We start from the raw sequence: 26569 nt of genomic DNA, 5'->3' as shown, positions 1-26569 counted from the left end.
TGTTGATTGGTGCATTTGGTGTCGGATGAGGCTCTGTGGTGACCGAGGTATTGGGGCGTCGGATGGGAGGGCCGGAGAGACCTGGCCCGGAGTTTGGCTGTTTGTCTCTTGACTCCACAGGGCAGGGCATACGGTGGTTCTGTCCGAGTAGATGTTTGCAGCAAGGGAAATGCCTTTCGATGCAGAGGTTCAATATCTCTCCTCTTTATTCAATGGTTAAGCAGTGTTTCTCAGACCACCTCGACCTACTTACAAGCCTCACTACCTGATCGTTCGATAAATCGATATCATTTCCTCGACATCTGTAATATTAGGCATCTCTTTCAGCTCTCGATAACGTAGATCCGAAAACTCGAACAATATTTGCTGTATCCAGCGCCTCCATGAGGGGGTAGAGCTGAAATGTACCTTGCGAGACAGCCTTACCATTATCGAGTGCTGCAGCTCTAGAGTTTCATAGTCCTACACTGCATGTGCAGGCAAATGCACGGGAGATCAGGCAACCACTTACCAGGGCGTCGCCTTCCTTACCTAGGTCCTGTAGTAGCTAACTTCACAGCCTCGACTGCTTCTAGCTTGATTCCAGTGATTCCAGACGTACATGACTGGCTAGCAAACCCAATTGGAAATCCGAAACCTCGCAGCATGAAATACATGCATGTCATAGTATAGTATGCATGAGGCTGTGGTCTGGCCCTCACTCGCAAAAATGTTGGCCAGGCAGGCATCCAGATCAAGTCCAGCGCAAGTCATCGAGAGAGACTTCTGATGTGGAGGCTGAGCTGATCCATTTCCATGTCGTCGGTCTCGCTTCTCCAACCTCCGGCGGCCGCATCCGAGCTTCTGCCACCGAGCGATTGGCTGCGTCATCTTCTTGTCCTTCCCGTCACACCTTCCTCAACCACAGCGCATCCAGCTCCAGTCGGGCGCAGTTGACTGACTAGAAGAGTCATTTGATGGTTCTGGTGGCGCAGCCTTATATATGTGTTTACATATTATCATCTCATATCATATTGTTACATGCGGCTCTAAGGAAAAGCAGAGCTATCGTCGCTGTGGAATGGAGTTGAGTGAAAATACGTCATTGTACAGCAGCGTTTAGTGACAAATGAAGCCTTGGGGATGGTGGCTAGGATGCCCTGCTTGGGCCGGAAGTTGGGGCAGGGAAAGAATACAGGTGGCTGGGATTGGGAGGGAAGCGAGGGATTTGGGCCACCAGGCCAAGTATTTTGAGATATATCGCAACTAGTATGCCACGACGAACTTATAAAACAGGACTTATCAAAGAACTATACGACACTACCTAGTGATGTTCTCATACAGAGCCCGGCACTTCAAATGAAGCTTTCTTTTCATGGAGTTATGATGGGGTGGTGTCCACTGGCCCCATAAATACCTCCAACACCACGAAACTGTGGTGCAGGATATCCAAGTTCCAGAAACGATAATTGGGCACATATATATCCATCAGGACTAGCTTGAACCTTCATTCTTGTTGCTCTTCCAACTTTTTACGACCAGTACATCAAAACGATACATTCTCAGTGTGAGGGTAATTCCTCTGTAAGTTAGGAGCAGAAAGTCTTGCTGGGAGTGACCTTGTCACATTTGATACCGAGAGCGAACAATTGGCATCATTCATCACATACCATTTCAGACCGAGTTGATGATCACTTGCCTCTGTATCAAACTCTATCTCAAAACCAATCGCCCCTTTCATGGGCGCTCCTGAGGCTGTATGTAATGTACAAATCTGCGGGTTCACAGCAAGCTAAATGAACCAAGCTTCAACCTCCTCTATCCTTTCCCTCGTCGGTCGTCACCAAGTGCCACAATAAATATGAACTCTGCTCACAGCCCTTCTGTTCCTAACCTGCGAGTTCCCGACCACGAGGTATCGCCGTCTGACGCAACTTACCATCCATTCCCTATTCCGAGCTGCATCTCATCACCTGCAGCACTGCACCGCACACCAAAACATCCGAGTCCGGGTCTTCCCCTCCAATGAACAGTCTCACATCGAAGCGAAACATTATCCAATTGCTTGCTGCTTTGTCACCGCCATAGTTCAACGTCTCTGACTTGGCATTGGGACTTGCGTAAGGCTGGGGAAGACAAGAGATCAGGAAGGCAATTCGATTTCTTTGCATAGCTGGCTGGGTTGAAACTATTCTGCCCGCTTTCATAGCTGGCTAGGTTACTTGGGGCATTTAAATTACAGGGGGTAATTCAGACTTGTACGCCCCTGGCGAGGCCTGCCCAGCACCAATCTTACTCTCCCTCCCAGTACAAAGCAGCCTTCGACCCCACCAACATCCAGCCCAACCTCGCTGTCACCTTTGCACTCTTCTCTTCTCTTCACATCCACACCACATCGCATCGCTCAAGTCTACAAGTACAAAGCCTACGGGCATCTCCCGTCCTCTTTATCACTACCAAATAATAATAACCACAAACGTCACTATGCCAGAAGTCACTCGAGTTACACGCGGCTATCGCGATGGCTACGATTCCGACGACGACCACTCCTCAACAATCAGCCGCTCGAGGGTTGCTGACGGCTCATATCGTACCGTTCAACGGTACCGCGTCACACCTAGCAGAACAGAAGACATCGAGATCGATCGCCGCTCAACAACGAGACTCGACATCCCACGAGCAGAGCGCATCGAAATAGACCGTCGCACTGAGCGCTTTGTCGAGCCCGAACGACCGCGCAGCGCCATCGACATTCGACCACCACGATCCTCCTTCACCAGCGAGCGATACGTTGAGCGTGAACCCATTCGCGAACCCGAGCGCGAGCGTGAGCGAACAAGAACGGTAGTCTACGAACGGGACCGGCGCGAGCCAGAACGGGGTCCTTGGGACCGCGGTCCTTCTAGGCCGTGGGAGTCGGAACGGGACGTTCGGGAGACGGATATCGTTAGAGTTGAGAAGCGGACGACAGAACGCAGAGATGAACCATATGAGCTTGAGAGATACCAGCGAGAAACTGAGTACTACGATCGTCCGGAACCACCTCCGCAGCCAATTATTATTCGTCAACGAGCGCCAGAGCCTCAGCAGATCATCGTCCAGGAAGCACCACCTCCGCCTCCGATTGTCCTTCCGCCTCGCGAACAAGAAATTCAAGTCGTTCGACAGACAGAGGTGTCACAAGAAGTTGCACGACCGGAGCCGAGAAGGGCAGAAGATGAATACTACTACAGGAAAGATGTGCGTGAGGTTGGCCCTGTGAGAAGAAGCGACGAGGAAATCGTTGCGTACGATCGTAGAGAGATTCGGCCCCGAGACTCCGTCAGCGACAGAGAGTATAGTGATGGCGAGAACTATGTTGTGAAGAGAAAGGTCATCCGACGAGAGCGAAGTAGAAGCTCGAGTCCACACCACAGAAGACATCTCGCAGAAGGTGCTTTGGCTGGTGCGGGAGCAGCTGCTCTGCTTGCAAATCATAGAAACAAGCAAGGAGATGGAGATGGGCACCGAGGACGAAAGGTTGTTGGAGGAGCCGCCCTCGGAGCCATTGGTGCTGAAGTACTCACACGAGCACGAAGTCGATACCGCGAGAGTCATGGAAGTCGATCTCGTTCAAGGTCAAGATCAAGCAGTAGAAACTCGCATCGCAAGATCAAGACCGCATTAGGCCTCGCAGCTGCTGGTCTAGCCGCGGCCGCCGCTGCCAAATACGTCTCTAATCGCAAAGCCAACAGAGAAGAGATGGGCAGAGGACGTAGTCGAACTCGAAGTGTTTCGAGACGTCGTAGGAGTTATTCTTACGACTCCTATGACGATGATCGTGCAAGAAGTCGAAGCCGAAGCAAACATGCCGACCCCAAACATCGCGCAGCGACGATCGCAAAAGCTGGAGCTGCTACGGCCGCGGTTGCAGGTGTTGTTGAACATTTCCGAAGCAAGTCACGTAAACGAAGCGGATCAAGATCCAAGTCTCGCATCAGGACTGGTGCCGAAATCGCGGGAGCTGGTCTGGCAGGAGCGGCAGTTGCAGGATTATATGAGAATCGCAAGGCAAAGGAAGATCGTGAATTGGAAGTTGAAGAAGAACATAGGAGAGAGCGGAGGAGAAGCAGGTCGAGAGCCAGATCTATAGGCGCATATTCTGATCCTGGTGTTGACCCCGAGTTAGGAATGGTGCAATACGGTACTGAACCCGTATACACCCACCAACAAACCACTACCTACCAACGAGGGTACGACTATGACCCTGCTCTTGCCGCGGGCGGAGCTGGTGCCGCGTATGGCGCCACCAGATCTCGAAGTCGATCGCACCGTCGTCGTCATTCCTCGAGTTCAGACGATCGAAGAAGGTCAAGAAGTCGTAGTAGAAGTCGAGTTAGGAACATTGCAGGAGCTGCCGCGGGCACTGCTGCAGCGGCGATTGGAATCAACCAATACAAGAAGCGAAAGGAGAAAAAGGAGATGGATAGGGAGAGGGAACGCAGACGTGAGGTCCCCCAGCACTCAAGATCTCGTTCTCGGTCCGCATCATCTATTAGAAGCAGATTGACAAGACGCTTGTCGAACCTGATTCCGAAATGATGTGGATTCTCCTTATATCATGTTTCAGTCACGGCATCATGTATCTTCCTGCAAGACTAACATTCCCGCGGCAGGCTATGAAGAAGAACCTGCTCCAGAAAATTACTACGCTCGCGATTATCAAGATGATTATTCTCCCTCTCCTCCACACGCTTCAGGTGGCTCATATTATCCTGAGAATAATGCATTCCCACCACCTCCTCAACCACAACCGGGATTCACAACGCATACCACAACCTCCACAACACAAGTACACCAGGAGGGTATCCCTCCATACAATCCAGCGGACTATGCAAACCAACCACCGCACCCGGACCCTTTCGGCTACCCACCTCAAACAGGTCACAATGTGAGTGCAAAAGACAATACATCTCATCAGCCTCCTTTTGTTGCTCCTGTGCCTATGCCTACCGCAAGTGGCGCAACGCCATATTTCCCTCCGCCCCCTGTCGCTCCTGTCCAAGACGAGCAGTTTACTCGCGACCCATTTCATGCAGAGGAGGGTGCGTCTGTATTTCGTCAACCCAGCGTCCCATAAGAAGATAAGCTAATGCTTTTGCTAGCCCGTGTAAACACGCCTCGCGCCCCCTCCACCGTATCAACTCTCTCGCCTAACACCTCGCCACCACTTTCTCCCACCCGCCCACACAACAAATCCGTCAACTTCGCACCCCTCTCCCCAACATCTTCTCGTCGCCTAGCACATATTCACGAGAACGCCGCGTCATCAAACTCCAATACGCATAATCACGACGTCGCACACCCAGACCGCACACCTTCTCCTACAGACTCCGATAACCCTGGTCCTTCAGCTCTGGTTCGCACTTCTCAACCTCAGTCTCGAGATCGAGATCGAGATATCGACCACGTCTACGACCGCGGCGAAGACCCCTCTCGACGTCGGCGACGCCGTCGTAGGAGTTCAGACCCATCTTCTGACCGACCCATCCAACCCTCTAGACACCGCCGTAGACATCAGCAGCATTCTCGCTCGCCATCCCCTACCTTATCAGACGAAATCGAAGTCCTACCCGATCGATTCGATCGTGATGGACGGCCACTAGATAGATTCGGCAATGCGTATCGGAATCCTAGAGCGAGTGCTAGGGATAGACAGAGGGGTGCTGGTGGAGGAGGAAGTGGGGGATTGGGCGGATTACTTGGTAGCGAGGGTGGACAGAAGGAGATGGTTGAAAAGCTGGCGGGGGACTTTGGTGATGTTATGGAGGGGAGGAAGACGTGGAAGGATCTGTTGAGGGGGTTTGTGGAGGAGGCGGGTGGTGCTGGTGCGGCGGGGAGTTCGAGTGGTTCTGATAGGGGATCGTCGAGTAGGAGGAGGAGGAGGGAGAGGTGATTGGTTTTGGTGGGTTGGGAGGAATACGGGTAATGAGTGAACGGGACAATCACGAATATTTAAGTTTTGTTGCTGGCATTGCGGGGAGAGGATGAGAAGCACATATGAACGGATGGATGGTTGGAGCATGGATGCAATTGCCTTTTTTTTGTTTCATCTTTTTTTTTTCACGAGATCTTTTTTGAAGGCAGGCGGGTACAGCGCATTTCACGACTAACGAGCAAGAGAAGAGCAACGAAACGATACTTGATGAACGACTAAATGACGAAATTATGATGACCTTTGCTTTCCGTTACTATTCTTTACTTTTTTTTTCGCGGTGGGAAGAGACTTCGTTGAATAATACTACATAGCTACAGATACAGATGCGGATACATGGAAATCAAAGGAATCAAAGTTAAGAAAAAAGAGTACTGAAAGTTGAAAGTCGATGTGAAGTAAAGTAATGCAATCCACTCCGATGCGGTGAAGTGAAGTGACGTGTATTGAGGTGTGGTGAAGAGGGGTTTTGAGGTAGAGTGAAGATAACTAAGCTAACTTGAGCGCAAGAAAGTCGATGTCGATGTTGAAGTGCCCGGAGGTTGGGTGTAAGCGTCTAGGTATATATGTATAAATGTGTAGACACGCCCGATGCGAGGTTAAAGTGCGCAGATCTTGATGGCGGTATCAGTGTCGATGTCGATGTCCATGTCGGTGTGGGTGATGGTGACGGCGGACGGATTAAATGGCGGCAGGTGTGTAGTGGTAGGTACGTAAGGAGCGAAAGGCTGCTAGAGCGGTGAGTGGAGGAGAACACGATGGAAATGGTAATGTAGTGTACTGTAGTGGGAATGGAAACTGGAAGTGGCAAGGTAAGGTAAGCGAGCCCCTTTTAGTCACGTGGTAACGTCACATACTTCGGATTGTCGCTTCACGACTCACTTCTCCATTCTGATTAGGTGAATAGAAGATGGAGTTTTCTTCTTTTGGTGATGATGTCTATATTTTCATACTCATTCGGTGTTCGTGGCGAAGGGGAAGGGGGTGGGCTTTGGAAGAGCTGGTTTGATGGCCAGCCATGTAAGGTGTTCGCTTATTACAAGGAATCAAAACAATGGAATGGAAGGGCTATCTAGCGAGTGGAGTAAAAAAAGCCGCAAATACAAAATCCAATATCACATTTTAAGAATACACGCTATATCGAACCTATGAACACTAAAAGATGATCTGGGGAGAAAGTGCCGTACCAGAAGGAGTGTATTATTAAAGGTACTTGCTATAAAAACCATACCGAACAACCTTATACCGAAATACCAATAGCAACGCGAGATATTAATAGAAGAGAAGGAAAAGAAGGCAGAGTTGGGGAGTGACTTTGTTGAGGAGGAAAATTCTTCGAAGGATTATTGTCGTGGCGGGTAGGGGGGGTATGCATTGGGATCATACGGATTGCCTTGTTGAAAACTCGGGCCGTACTGTGCTTGTCGATTGTCGTGAGGGTTGTTGTACGAACTGCGTGATGGAGCACTCGGTTCCCCTGGGGCTATTTGGGTATAGCCGGGATTTTCGAATTGGCGGTGGAAAGCAACAGGAATAATCGGCCGTTGCCAGAGGTACGGATCGTCCAAAGGTGATAAACTATTTTGCAAGTCAGCGATGTCCAGTGGAGGCGATCAGCAGTCTTCCCGCTATCCTGAAATCTCAGCTGACGAAAACAGTATACTGACCCTTCAACGACACCCTCAGCTTTCAGAAAGGCCAGGTCTTTATCCCAGCCGCCATTCCTTAATAGATCTATCATAAAAACTTCGGTGAATCTAGGATAACGAGGCCATTTTCGCGTTTGTGCAATCTAGGTCATCTCTTGGACTAGATTCTGCCTCTTATTTCGTGGATGATCCTCAGAGTTAATCTGCAAACGTCCGTGTCCTTCCAAAAGTCGCACCAAAGCGTCCAGCACGTGTCTTGGCAATTGATCTGACTGGTTTCCACCGGCAGAGATGGGAATCGTATCATACCCTGTAGTATGAGCATAAGGGTCGAAAAGCACAAGCTCCGTCCCTCCAGTCACTATTTCCGCCGGCACTCCAACTCTACAGTAGTACTCTGGGTCCGAGGTGATCTGCTCGATTACAAACTTGTCATCGAGGAAGAAGCCTCCAGAGTCAGGGAGCCCGAATTTCATGTTCAGAGTATCGGCGATAGTTCGATATGTGATACGGTCTACTCCGATATACCAGTCTCTGTCATTTTTCTTGCAGGTTTCTAGGATGGCGGGTCTGGCGATTGCTAAAAATTCCTTGATGTAGTTTTGTGGGGGACCGCTCATCTTGATTTGAATGACTCTTGTGGATTCTTTCCCTTGATATTTAGTGTTTGGAAGTGGTTGAATTTGATCCGTAGTTCTGATGAATTTGAGACTGAATCAATTTCGGGATCGCTCGTTGGTATTTATACAGTTTAACAAAAGAGATACACTGAATCAGGGAGAGGTACAAGCAATACCCCATGAAATAACTTTGCTTTCATCCTTGAAGAATGGCTCCATGTTCTAAATCAGTCTACCCTAAGATCATCAATCTTGAGAGCGCCTGGTTACACGAACAGGACAGGAGTGCCGTTATCAACAAAGAGTCTTTGGAATACGACTCCCAAATAAACTATTCACGAGACTTAGATCATATCCATAGGACGGAGAGCCTTCTTTGTTACAAAGTCGTCGATTCAGTACGACCGCAGGCAAGGGTCACCGTTGTAGAATAACAAAGTCACGGGACCCAAGAGGCAATATCACAAAGCCAGAGCCTTGTTCCAAGACTTCAAAATCTGCTTATGCTTTCATAAAGATCATGCGATATTAAAGACGCTGATTTTAGTATAGATCTAGTTGGGCTCTCTATAAATAGTACTGTGGCAGAGCCCCCTGATTTCGATCTTGCTCGTTGTTCCTGGTGATATTAATCACGTGATAGCTTCTGGGAGTTAGTTAGGGCTGGCATTCTTTCATTCTTTATCTAGCAATAACTACGCGTAATGTTAAAAAGCTGATCTAATATATTCTTCTCCGTACTTTTTTGGACAAATCTTGCCCTCCAGATAGCGAATATCTTGCATTTTGTTTGAACCGATATTTTGGATCGAAAGTAACCCTACGCCTTGAGTGCAGCCTGTCTTCTCATGGTCCACGCCATTGCAGTCACTCAAGAATTTTGAGCGAGGCATCCCACGACTATTGCTGTTGAGTATATTCACAAGTAATGAAATCGATGCTACGAATTGGGATAGCAGCTGACGATTGTTTACAGTCCAAGCGTATAGCCAAATACGGCCATTTGCGAATGAATATCGAAACCGGTCCATTGGCGCCTACTAAATAAACTCGATGCCTCTATTATTGCATTACCACATGTCTGATTTATTTCCTCAAGCCAGGCACGGAGGTTCACTTCCCAAGTAGTAGGAATGGTGGTCTCACGATGAAGTGTGGGTGACAGAAATGTTCTCAGTAGAAAGGCCATCGTTCTGCCAAATCTGGGAGGTATTGGCATCTGCTGCATCGTTTAAGACTGGTAGCAATCTCACTGGATAATTCCAACGTCGAATACACTCGATTTTTCGTAATAGTCGTGACGGAGCCTTGGACAAGGAATGTGAGCTTCTGGGAGTTGCAATCATCCAAGCGACAGAGGTCCAGCTCCGTATATATTTTGAGAAAGGGGCGTCGTCAAATCGAGGATCGAGACTGAGAAGAGGAAGGTATTGTTTCTTGACAGTTCATGTCTGAGGGGCGTACGATATGTGGCTTCCGCGTGCCAGAAATATTGGAGTTATACGAGGCTGTTCAAGTATTCGAGGCATTGCAGGCCGCAACTGCTGCAAAGCTGGAATATGAATCAAAGTAAACCACGGGACTTGCAGTACGGTATTGGCTCTTTGACTAGATATCGACATCTCTCGAACTGGCTACATCGGACAGCGAAGACTTGTATTTAATGTACTCCGATATCTCTGGGAAAGCTATCAGTAAGACATTCAGCCACGGCTTAGTATTGTACAGATATCTGCGCTCGGCAACAGCAGATGCTCTTCAGCACATATTCTCTTCTTGAGATTCTCGATTCTCTCATTTCCGTTCTTCAGCCCTCGAAGTATAGCTCAGCTGTCTTTCTTTGAAACCCTCGCCTCCATACTTCACGACAAGGATCTGCCTGTCCAGCACTGACTGGTTCGTGTCTCCATTCTTTGAGCATTATCTTCCATCATCGCTTGGAAGCCATGAGTACGTACTCTGCTCCATCAGATTCATTCTGGCAGAAACAGTATTTTGATTGGTGATATAAACCTGCAACATCTCTTTTCCCAGACTCTCCCATCTATTATCAGCTCGACGCTCACTCAAGTTAGACATCTGACTTCAGAGACTCTATGTCAATAAATCTGCGAGAAGACGCTCCGGGTTTGTGGATGACAAAGCACAAGTGGGAAAGCGGATTGGAGAGCAGGCTTGGACATGGTTGAAGAAAAACCAAAAACTTGGAAGAGATCAGTGTCCACCGATGCCATTTGGCAAGACAGCTGACGTCGTTTGCGTTGCACAGCCTCATCACCATGGGCCAGCATATGGAACGTTTCGGCAACAGGAAAAAGCTGTAAGAGCCTGTTCAATGTGTACAAATTTGTGCACCGCCACGGAGGCCAAGACGAAGCAGTGAAAACTAGGAATTGGAGAACATTTTCTGTTTCGTCTGAATCTCAAGTAAATGCAGGAGAAATGAGTATAAAGCGTAGCCACCTAGTATCACTGAGTCCTGAGTATGGGTCGAGTAGCTCGTGTCGGAGTGTGGCCAAGCATCGGGGTATCATTGAACAACTATAGAAGGAAATCGTTTCCTTATCTCTCTAAATGGATCATGCCATTTGCAGGCTAGAGATTGTTAGTGTTGAAGGTCAAAATATGATGCGAGATACGTACTGGTATGAACTGCCGAAGCCGGACGCCAGCTTGCTTGAAGACATCTGCTGTCTCTCCATCCATGCTGTATCCCTGACTGTATACAACCTCGCTGATGCCCACCTGCGCAATTTTGATGCTGCATGTCAAGCAGGGACAAGTATCGCAGTAAAGGATAGTGCCTTTCCGTATTCTCCCTCTCCCAGCTTCTAGCAGTGCATTTTCCTCTGCATGTAGGCACAAACATGTTCCGAGTCCTACCCCAGAGCCTTGCCCCTCGTTGCATCGTGGGCATCCTCCATCTGCGCAATTTTTCAAACCTCTCGGCGTACCATTATAACCTGTACTGATCACCCGCTTGTCCTCGACTATGACACAACCTACCCGTCTTTTCATGCAATTACTCCTCTGTGCCCCAAGGGACGCCAATTGCATGAAATATTGGTCCCACGTAGGCCGAAGTCTGTCATTGTTCAGCAAATTCACTCCAGAGAGCCGCGCATAAAAATGAGCCAAATCCGACGATGTGTTCAGAAGTTTGATAGTAGCTCGAGAAATTAATGGTAGAAGGCCCCCGTCGGGGCTATACAGATGTTCGTCGGACTGTAGCACGAATTCTTCGAGGCTCGGGATATCTTTTGATGTGGCCTGCAATCGTTCCTGGAATCTTCTCCACCGTACGTGAATAGGCGCATCCACGCTGACCAAGATGAAGAAAGGTCTTCGGTCCAGCTTATCTAGTATCTCCTCCGAGTGTACGTCGGTCGTGACATAGAAGCCCTGCCATTTCTTTGTGACAAAGTCTAGTAGGTCGTCTGCTGTGTCAAAGGTAAACGTGCCCCCCGACTTCGAATTCGTGCCATTGACCAGAGCTTTCCTTTCCAGACTGTTGCTCTTGGCTCCATTACTCTCCGCGGAGATATCCAAAGTCTTTAAAGAGTTCCCATTCGTGAGCTCTTGTCGAAGATGGAGTTGCGTAAAGGCATGGTGCAGGACAAGGTAGTCTGCAATGGTTTGCTTCCCAGAGCAGATACCTGGCAAAGTTAGCTTTCATATGTTGTAACCAAGAACGATATATACCTCCGCACAGTCCGATCAACATTGTCTCTCTTCAATCAGATTCCCGGAATGTACTGCACTAGAAGCAAATGTTGACCTTCCACACACTGAACGCGCTCCAAGCCAGATCGCGTCTCGGGCCGATATTTCTCCGAGAACTACCTAAATGCATCTCACGTGCGCTGCGCACTTGATACAACCCAACCCATGATCATTGCCTGGACCATCTGACTCTTGACGCCAGATTCTCATATCCCTGGCCATTTCCTACTTTAACATCATTTCTGCCTGGATCTTTGGCCGGAAAAAGGTGGTCAGAACCTCACGTCGGAAATACAAATCAGAAAGTAGCATCGCCAGACTCGCTCCGTCGACCCCTCGCCTCACCCCGCCTCCAGCAGTTGGAGATACCTGCTGAGAATGACCCTCAAATTCGCTCCATTTGGTTCTGAGATTGAACTCCCTTTCTACACGGCTCTATCCCAGTTCAAGATCGATTTTGATAAGCTCGATGACTCTGCGCGACCAGTCCTTGGCTTATATGAGCCTCGTGTGACCTCGTCCCCCGAAGAAAGTTGCCGTATGCAAGTGCTTGGGAATGCCCTCACAAGTGATGAGTGAGTCCTGATATCATGGCCTTTTACACCGATTGATGTTGACAAGTGCAGCGTTCCGGCCGGCTACATTCGGGCTGAGGGGAAAATAAAAAATGTGAATACGATCGAAGACTTCAAAAACACGGACAAAGCAGCCATGCTGCAAACGGCAGCAAAACAGGTGTGTAGAAATGGAGTGAAATTTTTCAGGTTTCCAAGCTTATACGACTAGATCTGGGATGCCATAAATGATGGGACCATATACTCCATCCCCTCTCTTCTCTCGTCTTTTACAATCCTCTCCTTTGCAAATCTCAAGAAATACACTTTCACTTACTGGTTTGCATTTCCGGCTCTCCATTCTGAGCCAGTTTGGAAGCAAGTTGAAGCTACCCCTCCGAGTCAGCTGACTGGAGAGGAGACCACGGCACTTGCTGACGAGGTGGGTACTTGGAGGTATGCGACTGACAAGAGGGAGCATGGGTTCTTCCTAGCCAAGAAGGTCCCCGTTCCATCCTCTGAATCAACCCGGCCTGCTACTCCTGGCCCGACGGGAGATGATCTGGACTACAAATGGGTTGTTGGATCGTTGAGAAAGTTTGAAAGTGGATTCTTCGACGGCATTCCTCTTGAAAACCAATTCGTTGCATTTGTAGATCCCTCGACGTATCCTGAGAACCCAGGATGGATGCTCCGAAATCTCTTGGTGTTGATCAAGCGGAGATTCAAGCTCAACAAAGTCCAAATACTGTGCTACCGAGACATCCACTCAAGAAGGCATGAAGCTAGAAGTCGTATCATTGTTCTGGAGACGGAGGGACAAGCCGCTGAGACCGATACTATGCCAAAAGTGACTGGGTGGGAGCGTAACAGCAACCAAAAGTTGTCGCCAAAGACCACTAATCTGGCACAATACATGGACCCTTCGCGCCTCGCAGATCAAGCAGTCGATCTAAACTTGAAGCTTATGAAGTGGCGAATCGCTCCTGATTTGAATCTCAACAAGATCAAGGATACCAAATGCCTCCTCCTTGGCGCAGGTACTCTTGGTACATACGTTAGTCGACTTCTAATGGGATGGGGAGTCAGGAAAATCACGTTTATCGACAATGCCTCGGTTTCATTTTCAAATCCAGTCCGGCAGCCATTGTTCGACTTCAAAGATTGCATCGATGGTGGCGCCAAGAAAGCCTACAGAGCAGCCGAAGCGCTTCAGGAAATTTACCCTGGAGTGGACAGTACCGGCTTTGTGATGTCGGTCCCTATGCTAGGCCATCCAATTACCGACGAACATAATACTCGCCTCGACTTTGAGACGTTAGAAAAGCTGATGGAAGATCACGATGCCATATTTCTACTCATGGATACACGCGAAAGCCGATGGCTCCCAACTGTGATGGGAAAGGCAAAGAATAAGCTTGTCTTGAATGCCGCTCTTGGATTTGATACATGGGTGGTCATGAGACATGGTGTGTTTGCAGAAGACGGAGGACAGGCGGCTTTAGGGTGTTATTTCTGCAATGATGTTGTAGCGCCAGCAGATGTAAGCCACTCACATTATTTCTTGGAATGCCACTAATATGAGCTCTCAGTCTGTCAAGGATCAAACTTTGGATCAACAGTGCACAGTCACCCGTCCAGGAATCGCCCCCACGGCATCCGCTCAATTAGTCGAGCTGATGGTGTCGGCCCTGCAACATCCAGATGGCGCTCGAGCTCCTGCTCCCAAGGTCTCCGCCAATCAATCATCAAATGGGAGAATTGAATATGATCGCGATCCTCTCAATCATCCGCTCGGTCTTATTCCGCATCAAATTCGTGGATTTGAGGCCACTTTCCAGAACATTTTGATTAGCGGACAATCATACGATTGTTGCTCAGCCTGCTCTCCAAAGATTGTTGAGGAGTACAAACGATCGGGGTGGGAATTCATCAAGCGAGCGTTGACTGAGAAGGATTACATTACTGAGCTCAGTGGACTAGCTGAGGTTCAGCGCCAAGCAGAAGCGGCTGCAGGTGATATTGATTGGGATAGCGAGCCAAATGGTGTGGATGACGATGAAGAAGGAGAGCTATTGTGATAATAAATTATTCCTTTCCAACGACGTATATGATATGAGATGGTTTACGGTTATGGCGTGTGGAGCTGAGGCAGAGTGGCCGCGTGCGTGATCTTTGATAATTTCTACCAGAAATCTTCTTGTTTCTATTATCCTGCCTCCGTAATATGACGCCTGCCTAAAGTCAAACATCAAGTTGGCGAATATCGCATGAAAGGATGGCTAGGAAAGTATTCAGATCACGTGGTCATGCTCATATTCTCGGACTAGCGCCTAGTGGGGAGCTGCTAAATCAAGCTTCAAGAAATACGCCAAAAGTATCAACAGCTTCACATTCAGTCAATAGCGTTCCCCATCATGGTTTTGTACGTATCCCACATATCTGCGGAGCTTCATTGCCATCTACTTATTTGAGAAATTACAGTTTCTGTACATAATACTTCGTTTGGCAGCCATGCGATCCCAATTGACACGGAGCGTATTTCGTCGCCTCCTGTCAAACGAAGGCCTCATATTCCACTGTCCCTCTCGAACCGCTTTGCTTTCTCGGCATTCCCACCGCCATGCCTCTCCGTATGTTATTCGACCTTCAGCTCGGAGGACACTCTTTGGCTTCTCGCAGAAGCCGCCCCGGCAGCAAAAAGAACCGTCTCTTGCCCCAGGGTTAAAACCTATGCTGGATTTGAGCTTGATGGATAAGATACAGGCTAGACCTCCGCCAGCAAAAGATCTGGTCAAAGCATGGAGAACATTTTTTGGACATAAATCGTCAAAACCGGAGGGTTTCAATAGCATTCAAGCTCAGCATGTATTGAGAGTCTTCAAGCATCTGCAGAAGCTTGATAGCCAGGACGAAGATTGCAGATTGAATGTAGAGGATCTTAGATTGCCTATTCGAGCTCTTTACAAGCTACCAGAGGATAATGGGGATATGCATGCGGAACTTGCGAAGCTTTTACATACAGAGTGGCTCAAACACCCGGTAGAGGACGAGTCTCGGCGCCAATCGGATTTCCGGCTTTTGATTAGTGTTTTGACAGGGACCGGTCATACAAGGGAGGCTAAAGAGCTTATTGAAGCCCACACGTTTGGTCCGGAATGGCACAGACACGAAAAGGTGACCACTCGATGGTGTTGGGATCTCGTACTGAGAGGATATGCGAAGGAGAACAACGAAGCAGAATTGCTTGAAATTCTCGAGTATATTCAAAAACGCGGGCTCTCTGTGTACTCCTTCAAGACACAGCTTATCATGACGAAGTTCTACGCGGCGAGGGACGATGTCGAAGCTACCAAAATGTGGTACTCAAAGCCAGTGGTCTACAGCACAGATGTGAAAGGGAGCATTAGTCCTGAACCCGAGACACTCGCTATTGTGCTGCAATTTTGTATCCGCAATAATGAATTGGATTGGTGCAGGACCATTTTTCGAGATGTTCTTGAGACAGATCCAAACAAAGCTACGTGGGATATCGTTTTGCAGTGGGCCGCTGGGGTCATGGGAAAGGGTGTCGAGGATGTCGAACGAATGATGAAGGTCATGATTCGACGAAGTGCTTCTGTCAATGGCAAGGACTCAGTTGAACCTGATATAGTTACGATCAATGGTTTGGTGGAACTTGCCATGTCCTTGAATGACTCTTATCTCGCCGAGAGATACATTGCACTGGGAGAAAAATTTGGGATCAAGCCGAACGCCAATACGTTCATCCTACAGATGAGGTACCGCGCTGATGCGAATGACTTGCGAGGCGCTCAAGAGGCCTACGACTTGTTACAAGCAGAAGAAGTTCAGAACGACGAAGACCTTCCAGCAATCAACAAATTCCTTCGCGCTCTCTGCGCTTCGAAGAATGACAATTATACACGCATTACCTCCATCATATGCGATCTGGAAGAACGGAATAAGAGGCTGGAGGCTGATACAGTTTGTGCACTGACAAACATGTACCTCCATCGGGATGAGCTGGAGGAGATGATTGACGTTCTCCAAACTCAATCTTACCATTACACAGTTGAGGAACGAAGTCGAATCATCAACATCATGTTACAATTCGCCACTAATCCTCAAATAAACACAGTAAGAGCTTGGGAGTCGTATAGCATCATGCGCCAGGTCTTCGACGAGACGCCCACGGAGCAGCGTACTCAGATGATGAACGAATTCTTCTCCCGCAATCGCTGCGACATGGCCTGCCACGTCTTTGGCCACATGCGCCAACATTCAGTCTTGGCCCGTCGTCCAATATTGGAAACATATGTTCAATGTTTCGAAGGCATCGCAAAGTGCGAGGACCGGGAGAGCTTGGATATGGTGCACAACATGCTCAAGATGGATAGCTCAATCGAGCCTAACACGAAGCTCTACAATTCCCTTATGCTGGCATACACAGCTTGCGACGATGCAGACCGTGCTCTTGACTTCTGGGATGACATCACCAACACAGATGAAGGGCCCAGCTACAAGTCTCTAGAAATTGTTTTCTGGGCTTGTGGCCGCAAGCCGTTCGGCGATCGTAAGGCACGGGACATCTGGAACAAGATGCGCAGAATGGAGATTGAGGTCACAGGCAAGGTTTTTGCTGCGTACATTGGTGCCCTGTCTGGTCAAGCCAAGTTCGAAGAGGCGAGGGACATGCTGGAGGTTATGGAGAAGGATCTTTCACTCAAGTTGGATGTGTTGACGTATGTTATCCCGCACTTTTCATTCCAAGATGGCATTACTGACTCGATTCAATAGCTTAGGAACATTCTACAATTCCATCCCGAGTCAGCACAGGAAAGATCTGGTGGAGGAGTGGGCGAAGGGTCTCTATCCTGATGTATGGAAGGAGTTGTGTAAGTTAGGCCAGACGACGCAGAAGGAGGGTCACAGGCTGTTCAATATGAAGAGGGAGATTAAGGCTTGAGACAGTTACATAGATGTATATTATGTAGCGACCTATCTGCAGCCGTACATTGTATTCAAGTGAATTTCATCAAGCTTGGAAGTACCAAGTTCTGTGCTATCGAGTCGACAGATTTGCCAAGTGCAGCTAGAACTCTTTTGCTGTGTGTGCTGTTAGTAGTTGCAGGTGATTATTGATTGTCACGGGCTTGCCTAAGATTTTCGTGTCTGACGCTGGATTAAGCAGGCCAAGGCGATGGACTTCCAGTCTTGGACTTCTGGACTTCTCGCTCGAACATGTATCACTTTGTTTGTTCTTCCCAATAACTGTTCTGGGGCTTTGAGCTTGTTGGTGTCTGGGTTATTTGTCTCGCTCATGTTGTTGGTGTGGTTCATCTCACTCTCTTGTTTGTTTACGCTGGGTAGCCAGTTCACCAGGTGATTGTTGAAGTTGCTAGATGGCGCCAGCCCAGTCTCAGTCACAAGCAGAGTCTTAGCACATTAGCACCCTTGCTAAGCAATAATTGCAAGATTTTCTCGTGCCCATGTGGGACAGCTGCTTGTAATGCAAAAACATACTGACTCTCTGGGGTAATAGTTCCTCGATAATCGAGGCATGGCATGACCTGCTTCTATTATGATTTCAGCAAGTTTGAATGCATTGACAAAACAAGCACAGTAAAATGGCAGAGAGATTTGTCTATTGATCTATCCCATTTCGGCCGCTGGAGAGAGCTGTCCGGATCTCGAATCCGCACTATGTTCAGAGGAGTATGAGTGCCATGAGCGAAAACTTGTAGAGCTGCCTGCGTGATCGAGGGGTACAATTGCTGGAGGGAATTATGTCAAGATGCTTTGGCCAGTACTTGAAAACATATCCCCATAAGCGGTACATTGGGCCTTCGCCCATCTTTATTTTCACCATTTCCAGCCCAGAGCAATTTCATATATTTGGCTCAAAGCTGGAGAGACGTGGAATTCTGATGCGAATTATTGCTTCGCATCTGTCAGGTTATCGATTGATTTACACGATAGTGATTGTCCTCTTTTTGACCTTCGATTTTCCCACCTCCTCATGTGCCTCATTCTCCAGTATCAATCCCTCATACGAGTCCGGAGCCATTTCTTGCTTATCTGGTGTGGGATTATTCCTTACACTAACAGTCCCAATACGTCTGTATTCGTCCTCCCTACTACCAGTCGACTCCAAGATCAAGAAGTCAGATCCGGGAAGCCCACTGCCAGGTGCTCCTTTCCATTGTACGATCTCAAATGCTCCATAGCTTTGACCAAGGTGCGATTTGTGATTCTGATACCGCTCATAGATGTGTGCATCGACAAGTCTTACTTCGTTATAGACTTTTCGTTCAAACGAAGACATGTTTGGGAGATCAGGTGGTTCTTCGGGGAATTGGTTGTCAAGTGACCAAACGGGGGCCAAGACTTTGATCGGGAAGAGCCGACCACGCATCTTCAATTGCCCGCCAATAACCTGGCTAAAAGGATCGTCTCCTTTAGTGACCGTGTGGACATCAATTATTTCAGCCACTTTCAGGGCCGAAGTTGCCAAGGCCTCTCGAGTCTTCCATGTCGTAGCCGTGGCAGACAAATTTCCGATGATGCTAGCCCAGCTCCATGACGTCGCAAGATATTCTGAGGGAATTGTTGGGTCGAATCGAGAAGAATTGTCAGCAGGATATCGTGGGGTTCTGCTCCACATCAGACTGGGCATAAGGTCTTTCTTCCAGTGGCCAGCAAGATATCGGTCCTTCAAGACTGGCTCAAATGCTCGAGCGAGCCCTGAGAGCGCTGGCAGTACGTCGAAATCCTTGGTAAGGAACCGTGTCATGTATTGTTCTACAATTTCCCACCACCGATCATATGGACTCTCAATCGCAAGTGGCTTCCGCCATTCTTCAGTTCTGGATGTCCGAATGTGGAGTCTCTCGAGGAAAGTCGGCTCTGGATTGGCATTTTTCTGACGCCCTACCCGAAGCATTTGCTGGATGAACGCCTTGGACCTATACTCCTGCGTGGGCTGCGTGATCCTTCCTCCTTCATCTGCTTGGTGCTCAAGGTATTCCCACATCATTTGTTGTTGTCCAAAAGACAGTGTTCGTGGAGCCAGTAAGCCTTCCTGGAGCGTCCAACCTCGTGTCTGAAGTGCGCTAGTCTGCAAAGAATGATCCCAGAGCTCTGATCCTGATCTAAGATACACATTCCCGGATTTTTCCTCGGATTTCCAAATGGATCCAACTCTGGAAATACCAAGTTTTCGTGTCGAGAATATACCACTGTGAGTCGAAGGCGAGTTTGCAGCAGAGATTGTAACAATGGCTCCGCTGTACACTTCTCGCATTTTCGCAGCTTCTGCTGCCCAGTCTTCTCGAGAATCTTGCTTGATGCATAAAGCATCTATCCAAATGTATCTCACCCCGAGGGCGCGAGTGGTGATAACGGCATCTCGCATTGTCTTAGGATAGTTCTGCAAAGGAATACCTGCCTTGAGATCCGCAACAGTGGAATCATTGTGAATGAAAACAGAGTCTCCACCCCAGCAATAGCTCAGTGCAATCCATGTCCCAAGCCTCCCCCCTGTATCAATCAGCTTAGGTGGGGTGATTTCATCTCCAACGTCGATTACTCTGGTCGGAAGCGGTTTCTGAGTGTCTGCCAGCGTGCTGCACTTCTCGTGCTCATCCAGGCAGTCCGCAAGCCAGGCTGCGGCGACAGCTAAGCATCCCTTTGAGGCCGGATCCTTATAAATTGATCGCCCCAAGAGATTCAGTCCGTCGCTAGGTAATTCATCCGGGGCATGTCAACTTCGTGTCGACCACATGGGGAGCAAAACATACCTCGATCCGCAAAGGGCTCAAAAGATGCCAGTGTACGAGCTGTTCCATTGACGGTCTTCTGTGCCAGGGTTAAATATGGTGAGCCTTGCCTAGATACAATCCATCCGCTACATCCCAAGTACACCTCTCCTTGGAATGTCTTTTCAAGCCAGTCTTCAGTCATATCCGGCTTGTGCACGGTCTTGACCCACGTAACCCAAAGCAAAGCACACGTTTCACATCCCTGCTCTCCTGATCTCTTCAGCTCGACGATACTGTCATATAATGTGTGGAAGAATGGGATGGGCGGTCTGTAGTCATTGGTGTCGGAGTAGAGTCGGCCAGTGAGTCCTGTTGGTTAAGCATCTTGACCAGCTGACTCTAACAGCAAAGACCGAATGTCAAATTCTTGACACGATTTGCAGGAAGGCATTTTGGCTAATTTGATCTTTGCTCAAGCCATATAAAGAAGATGAATATGTACAGACCACAAGTTTGAAATCCTCTCTCTGGCTGACGCGGCTCTGCACTTCGACCGGCATGGACTCAACTTGTCACGTGGTGTGGGGAACGTGATATCGTTCGTCAACCTTCTTCCTGAGTTCGAGTGAAGTGATTGGTTCCGTGGAAATGGCAAATACTCAAATTTCGGACAAGTAAACTTTTCTTGGTATCATAAGCTTGGAGAGTTGTCTGTGACCAAGGGTAACATTTGTAGCACTTCGCTAGCCACTTCAGCTAGAAATAAAACCCAATCGCATACTTAAGAGAGGAAATTAGAGATCGGTGGAACAGCTCTTCTTATCCGAACACTGATTGGTGGAATTATGTACCCTAGAAGTTAGCAAACAATTTTGTTGCGAGTTCTCATGTGATCTCGGGTCAACCGGGTTTGTTTACTTTCAGGTCACACCCTACACCTACTCAATTAACACAGGATTGGTGTATGAGACATGGCCTCCATGCGATACAGATGGGGACATTCGTACTCTCAGCCAAGCACGCTCTCCAAAGATTTTAATTGGGGGTCCATATCCTTCTCGCGTGTACATTCATGTGTTTTTTATTCCACGTATCTCGATTCCTTGAAAGCTTCATTTATCTGTAGAATAGGACTCGAGAGTGTGGACAGTTGTATTGTAGCAGAACACAGTTGACCGGCAACACAGCTTCGTGGAGCAATCATCAATTGCCAAATGGAACACTTACATGTTCTTGCATCGCACAGTCCTCAAATTAAGAGCGAATCAGCACTGAGAATGGTTACTCCGCCAGATCATGCCACTGAGACATGTGTGACCGGGCAACTCGCTTGCATCCTGGTGATACATCAGTACCAAAATTCCTGGTCGGCCGACACGCAACGGTCGATGGAAGTATCTATAAATTCCCGGCGGGGTTAAGTTTACTTCAGCTCTTAATTCGATTGAAATGATTAGTAATTGCTCAAAGCTTCGGCACAACATATTTGACGGCGAGGTTCCTGGCAAAGTTGGGAGGACGAGAACGGAAGCATTATGTGGTGGTGCCGCTCGGCGGTTTGTATCACCCTGGGTCTGTTCTATGGAGCCTTTTAATGCTGATCTTCACGGCGTACGACTGCAGTCATCTTGAAATTGAGGTATGCTCTAAGGAACGTTGAATAGGATGGGCAAGTCGTTGTCGATTCCACCGCGTCGACAGGTCAGGGTGCATCATGCATGGCTGCGTGTTTCTCCCAGTCCTGGAAAAAAAAGTCTATATGTGGCAGCCTCCTATTACTTGCTGAAACGTCTTATCTGCCAGTCTATAGACTATTTTCATACACCTTCTTGAAAACAGCCCAGGCGGTCACTTCGACATGTCGAGAAAATTTCAATCGATTGTGGACGAAATGCACATTGAAAACATACCCATGGTTTCTCCCATTGTTACCATCTCTCCGGTCTCTGAAAGCTCCAAGTATTATGAAAAGCATGGGTTGAGAATTGAGGGTGATGGGCAGGATCATACCCAATACAATACCGTGAGCAATCTGTTGCCTCGCTAGCTTTTTTGACGTCCTGTAACTCTGATCCAACCTGGATAGGGAGCTATTGCTTTTAAAATGACGATACTGGGTTGCGCATTTGCTTTGGCCGGCAGCGCAATGGTACCTCTCATGTACCTGACGCTTGGGAGTCTCATAGCCCTCGAGCTCAACGCCGTCGAACTTACGATCTGGATGTTCACCTGCATTCTTGTGTCCCAAGGTGCACTCGCTCCCTTCATTGGCCCTCTGGCAGACCTCTGTGGACGAAAGCCCATCTTTCTCACTGGCTTAGTTGTGTCTATGATTGGTGGGATAGCCTGTGCATCAACGCCAAACGCTGCTGGCTTCATCGGTGGTCAAGTCCTGCTCGGAATTGGCATAATCGTCCAAGAGCTCTTAGCCATTGCAATTGTTGGAGAGAGTGTTCCTACGGCCAAACGTAGCTTGTATGCGGCAATCATACTTTGCGCACTTGTTCCCTGGTCCCCAGGGTCGCTCTACGCTAGCTTCATCGCCGACACTTCTTGGAGATGGGTCGGGTTCGTGGCCGTAATTTGGAACTTGTTGACTTTCCTAATTATTGCTATCTTCTACCACCCTCCACCACGAGTCAACTCTCTAGGATTAACTAAACGAGAAATGGTCCGCCGGATTGATTTTGTCGGAGGCCTGCTGATCACTGTAGGGCTTCTTCTCTTCCTAATCGGAATCAATGGAGGCCAAGATCACGGATGGACTTCAGCATATGTCTTGACATTTATTACACTGGGTTTGTTTATGGTTCTCGGTTTCGCGGTATGGGAGATGTTCGCTCCATATCCACTTTTTCCTAGGCGAATTGTGCATGCTCCACGACCATTCTTCTGTATGCTCTATGTCATCTTCGCCGCAGGCGTCAACTTCGTTCCTCTTGTTGCTTTCTGGCCAATACAATCAATCGCAGTGTTCCAGTCAGATCGGCACCAGACTGGTATTGATTGCCTGCCGATTGGGATGTCCATTCTTACTGGCGCCATTCTGTCAGCACTCCTCCTGTCGATTATCAAGAGATGGGTGACTTACATTATGGCCTTTTTCTGTATAGTGCAGACAGTTGGTGGGTTTAAACGGGACCTTTCTTGAGCAGTCTCACCTTTGGCTAACATCACTGTAGGGTGCGCGTGTCTTGTTCTGATTAATGGAAACGACATACGAACAGCATTCGCCCCTATCGTTCTGGCCTTGATTGGTGTTGGCGGAGTCTGGTCCCCAACCAGGTAATCATCACAGTCATCACACCAGATGATCTGATCGCCTCAGTCGCAGCGCTCACCGTCGGACTTCGTGCTCAAGCCCAGGTGATTGGGCTTGCTCTCTTCTACAACCGGTTCGTATCTGAAGTCACCGAGAACGCCTACGACACCATTGTTCCAGCAGTTGTAGAGCTCGGCGTTTTCAACGTCAAGAAGATTGAGGAATTTGTGCGCGGTCTTACAGCGCAACCCATTCGGGAGTGGACTTCCCTAGTTCCAGCGCTCTCAGACCCGTTGAATATTGAACTTATCCGGCAAGCCTCCGTCGCATGTTTTATGAAGTCTTTGAATAGTCTTTATCTAATCACGATAGCTTTCGGAGTTACTGCTTGCATTGCTTCCTTGTGCATTGGAAGCGTCGTAGAATACTTGGACAATCATGTCGCTGTTGTTCTATAAATCCTAAGAGCGAAATATTGTGGATGGTAGGACGTCGAATGAGATTCGTGGCGAAAATTGTATAAGTTTGATGTTAGAGGATGGCTGTCGGTTTCGCTTCCGCGACGGACGATACAGAATCTTGGACAAGTTAAATCAAGGGAAATTGAGAACACGATTCATATTTTACTTGAGTCTATCTACTATTGTCTGGTATATGCAAATTTCTCCCCGGGCATGGACTAAGATCAATCACGATCGCCGTGACTCTTGTTTCAAAAGCTGCCGGAGAAGGCCAGCAGAGGTGGGAAAGGTCAAACTTCCTGTCAATCATGCCACTGACTTAGGGCGGAGAGGCTTGAGGTTCTGGCCATTTTGAATATGAGTTTAAAGCAAAGTTGAAATACATATCATGATATAAGTAGACAACGAGGCCAAAGTTCGCCGCGTGATACACCAACTGTTTTTGGTAATTTGAGTGCTAAGCGAGAAGTAACATTCCAAGGCAGAGCACGAAGGACTACCGATGGGATACTCGATTGGGAACGAGAATAACAGCCCTTTCTCCTTATGATCAGTCCTATGTTGGGCCAACACCGTTGCCTTTTAACTTGTGGATGCGCGATATCTAGCGATTTAGCAGCACTCAATTGTTTCAATAGGACTTTTAAGGGACAGGCACGACCTCAACGGCGAGCCACCCGCTGCGCTTTGGACTTGATAATTTGATCAACTAAGCCAAGGTTTTTCTGGATTCTTTGACAAGCACACGGCTAAGACACTAGTACATATTTTTAGAGCGATTCTACTTCGACAAGTTGGCGTCAGGTCGCCGTGGATTGGTAGTGCAGAGGATTTCTCGCTAGGCACTCAGTCCGGTAAACAAGCGAATGTCTTATGATTTAGTTCGCATATTCGAGTGCCATTTGATGGAGCGAAGATAATATATAAACGAATCTACGGCTTTGATAGAACCTTGACTGATGGACGATCTGTGAAATCGAGCGTATGAAGAAACATGTATTCGCCATCTCTCGGAATTATATACACTATTACAATATTGACAAAGTACCAAGGCTTCTACCTCGCGTAATCTATCCCTTGAGCCATCCCATAAGTGCTTCATGATATCGATCAGGTGCCTGGATCTGAGGTGCGTGTCCAAGATCAGGAAACATGATTAACGTGGAGCCAGGAATTGCAGCGGCAGTCTGTGGACCGAGGACATCGTAATGTCCGAGCTTTGCCTGAACATCGGGAGGGGACCACTGCTTCCCAATTGCGGTGTTGTCTTTTGCACCGATCAACAGCAGCGTCTTCACCTTGAGAAGAGAGAATTCGTAAACGATTGGCTGAGTCAGAACCATGTCCACAATCAAAGCCTGGTTCCATGTAAACTTGTCGGCCTTGCTTCCTCTGTAGATGTTCACTAACATGTTGACCCAGATATCATAGCTGTCATCCCAAGTACCAACGTAATATGTAGCTTGTTCATACCCACGAATGGAATCGTAAGTGCTTGATTTCTCTTGGATCCACGTGATGTCTGTGTCGATATAGGGCACACCCAGTGCCTTCCAGTCTTCCAACCCAATAGGATTGGTCAGGATGAGTTCAGTAACATTAGCTGGGTACATGAGAGAGAACCTCGCAGCCAACATCCCTCCCATCGAATGGCCGATGACAGTGACTTTCGATATCCCAAGTTTTGCAATGAGTCGATACGTGTTTGCGGCAAGCTGCTGAAGACTGAATTGGTAGCGATCGGGCTTTTGAGATTTACAGAATCCAATTTGGTCAGGCAGAATGACTCGATAGCCAGCCTTAGCAAGAACGATAGCTGTAGCTGACCACGTCGGACCGCAGAAGTTTTTCCCATGGAGAAGGATTGCCGTTTTGCCATTCGCGGGGCCGATTGGCGCGACATCCATGAAGGCCATTTCTAGAGTCTGAGCCTTTTGGGTGCTGAACTGGAACAGTTTGACCGGCCATGGGTAGGTGAAGTTGGACCCATTGAGATCGTCGGGAATATGATGTTCCTTAATGAAATCTGGCGAAGTGCAAAAAACGCATTGTAGGAGCCAGAAGCTCGAAATAAGCAAAAATAAGAAAAACTTCATAGCTGCAACCAATTGAAGAATAACAGTAATCTGCACAGGTTAGATCCATGATATCAGCTCGAAGAAAGTTCAAATTACATAATGTCCTCGACTTTAGCCAGCCGATCAAATATCGGAAAATAGGCACGGGTATTGATAGCCGAAGAAACCACCCGAACAAAAGCACCAGAGTATGTAAAAATTGCCCGCCAGACCCTCCTTCTAGCCGATAACTTTTATGAGCTGGATAAGAACAGTAGTAAACAGTCAAAAGAAATAGGCCTACAAAATGAAACGAAGATGATGAGTCGTATTTATTTTGCACCTTGCCATTTGCATGCGGGGCATATCATCATATTGATGCAAGGATATTCCATACCACTGCAGCCAAGCTCACAGTCACCAATAAGAAGCACAACCGCATATTGAACGCGGGAGGACCTGGATTAGTACGATTTGTCCATCCGGAAAAGAAGGCAGCGTAAGCGAACTCAGAGCGAGAGTACTTA

General features: G+C 48.1%; 8 protein-coding genes across 8 annotated transcripts; 4 read left to right on the top strand and 4 right to left on the bottom strand.

The window, feature by feature from the left end:
* The first annotated feature begins 904 nt into the window (after positions 1 to 904).
* Positions 905 to 6323, top strand: ONS95_002935 (uncharacterized protein). Its single transcript, XM_058496218.1, has 3 exons — positions 905 to 4465; positions 4635 to 5063; positions 5124 to 6323. Exons 1-3 carry the CDS (start codon positions 2464 to 2466, stop codon positions 5912 to 5914), a joined length of 3222 nt encoding a protein of 1073 aa, XP_058353469.1. The 5' UTR covers positions 905 to 2463; the 3' UTR covers positions 5915 to 6323.
* Positions 6324 to 7745: 1422 nt separating this feature from the next.
* ONS95_002934 (uncharacterized protein) lies at positions 7746 to 8222 on the bottom strand (the record flags this gene model as incomplete). Its single annotated transcript, XM_058496217.1, has 1 exon — positions 7746 to 8222. One exon carries the CDS (start codon positions 8220 to 8222, stop codon positions 7746 to 7748), a length of 477 nt encoding a protein of 158 aa, XP_058353468.1.
* A 1632-nt stretch (positions 8223 to 9854) lies between these two features.
* DCD1 (Deoxycytidine monophosphate (dCMP) deaminase) lies at positions 9855 to 12124 on the bottom strand. The gene is made up of 3 exons (XM_058496216.1): positions 11925 to 12124; positions 10866 to 11878; positions 9855 to 10817 (listed from the first exon to the last, which is right to left on the bottom strand). Exons 1-3 carry the CDS (start codon positions 11944 to 11946, stop codon positions 10785 to 10787), a joined length of 1068 nt encoding a protein of 355 aa, XP_058353467.1. The 5' UTR covers positions 11947 to 12124; the 3' UTR covers positions 9855 to 10784.
* Positions 12125 to 12323: 199 nt separating this feature from the next.
* ATG7 (Autophagy protein 7) lies at positions 12324 to 14580 on the top strand (the record flags this gene model as incomplete). The annotated part of the gene is made up of 4 exons (XM_058496215.1): positions 12324 to 12520; positions 12572 to 12680; positions 12732 to 14042; positions 14092 to 14580. 4 exons carry the CDS (start codon positions 12324 to 12326, stop codon positions 14578 to 14580), a joined length of 2106 nt encoding a protein of 701 aa, XP_058353466.1.
* Positions 14581 to 14777: 197 nt separating this feature from the next.
* On the top strand, positions 14778 to 17556 carry ONS95_002931 (uncharacterized protein; the record flags this gene model as incomplete). Its single annotated transcript, XM_058496214.1, has 2 exons — positions 14778 to 14924; positions 14984 to 17556. The coding sequence occupies 2 exons, from the start codon at positions 14778 to 14780 to the stop codon at positions 17297 to 17299; spliced, it is 2463 nt and encodes an 820-aa protein (XP_058353465.1). The 3' UTR covers positions 17300 to 17556.
* ONS95_002930 (uncharacterized protein) lies at positions 17553 to 20767 on the bottom strand. The gene has a single exon (XM_058496213.1). The coding sequence runs from the start codon at positions 19914 to 19916 to the stop codon at positions 18471 to 18473; it is 1446 nt and encodes a 481-aa protein (XP_058353464.1). The 5' UTR covers positions 19917 to 20767; the 3' UTR covers positions 17553 to 18470.
* Positions 20768 to 22120: 1353 nt separating this feature from the next.
* Positions 22121 to 23982, top strand: ONS95_002929 (uncharacterized protein; the record flags this gene model as incomplete). Its single annotated transcript, XM_058496212.1, has 4 exons — positions 22121 to 22285; positions 22349 to 23387; positions 23445 to 23519; positions 23561 to 23982. The coding sequence occupies 4 exons, from the start codon at positions 22121 to 22123 to the stop codon at positions 23980 to 23982; spliced, it is 1701 nt and encodes a 566-aa protein (XP_058353463.1).
* An 899-nt stretch (positions 23983 to 24881) lies between these two features.
* On the bottom strand, positions 24882 to 26332 carry ONS95_002928 (uncharacterized protein). Its single transcript, XM_058496211.1, has 2 exons — positions 26160 to 26332; positions 24882 to 26111 (listed from the first exon to the last, which is right to left on the bottom strand). Exon 2 carries the CDS (start codon positions 26079 to 26081, stop codon positions 25056 to 25058), a length of 1026 nt encoding a protein of 341 aa, XP_058353462.1. The 5' UTR covers positions 26082 to 26111; positions 26160 to 26332; the 3' UTR covers positions 24882 to 25055.
* Positions 26333 to 26569: the final 237 nt, after the last annotated feature.

This window comes from Cadophora gregata (genome assembly GCF_030347475.1).
Source record: "Cadophora gregata isolate MNR1 chromosome Unknown scaffold_12, whole genome shotgun sequence".
NCBI classification, from domain to species: Eukaryota; Fungi; Ascomycota; class Leotiomycetes; order Helotiales; family Ploettnerulaceae; genus Cadophora; species Cadophora gregata.
The sequence above is the reverse complement of the archived record's forward strand: the minus strand, read 5'-3'. Positions and strand labels throughout refer to the sequence as shown.

Coding starts and splice junctions, on each gene's coding strand:
- ONS95_002935 (XM_058496218.1), top strand. CDS start 2,464: ATGCCAGAAGTCACTCGAGTTACACGCGGCTATCGCGATGGCTACGAT. Junction 4,466..4,634: donor TAGGGAGAGGGAACGCAGAC/GTGAGGTCCCCC, acceptor TTCCCGCGGCAG/GCTATGAAGAAGAACCTGCT. Junction 5,064..5,123: donor CCCATTTCATGCAGAGGAGG/GTGCGTCTGTAT, acceptor TGCTTTTGCTAG/CCCGTGTAAACACGCCTCGC.
- DCD1 (XM_058496216.1), bottom strand. CDS start 11,946: ATGTTGATCGGACTGTGCGGAG. Junction 11,879..11,924: donor GTTGATCGGACTGTGCGGAG/GTATATATCGTT, acceptor TAACTTTGCCAG/GTATCTGCTCTGGGAAGCAA. Junction 10,818..10,865: donor GGCTTCGGCAGTTCATACCA/GTACGTATCTCG, acceptor AACAATCTCTAG/CCTGCAAATGGCATGATCCA.
- ONS95_002930 (XM_058496213.1), bottom strand. CDS start 19,916: ATGCGAGATGCCGTTATCACCACTCGCGCCCTCGGGGTGAGATACATT.
- ONS95_002928 (XM_058496211.1), bottom strand. CDS start 26,081: ATGAAGTTTTTCTTATTTTTGCTTATTTCGAGCTTCTGGCTCCTACAA.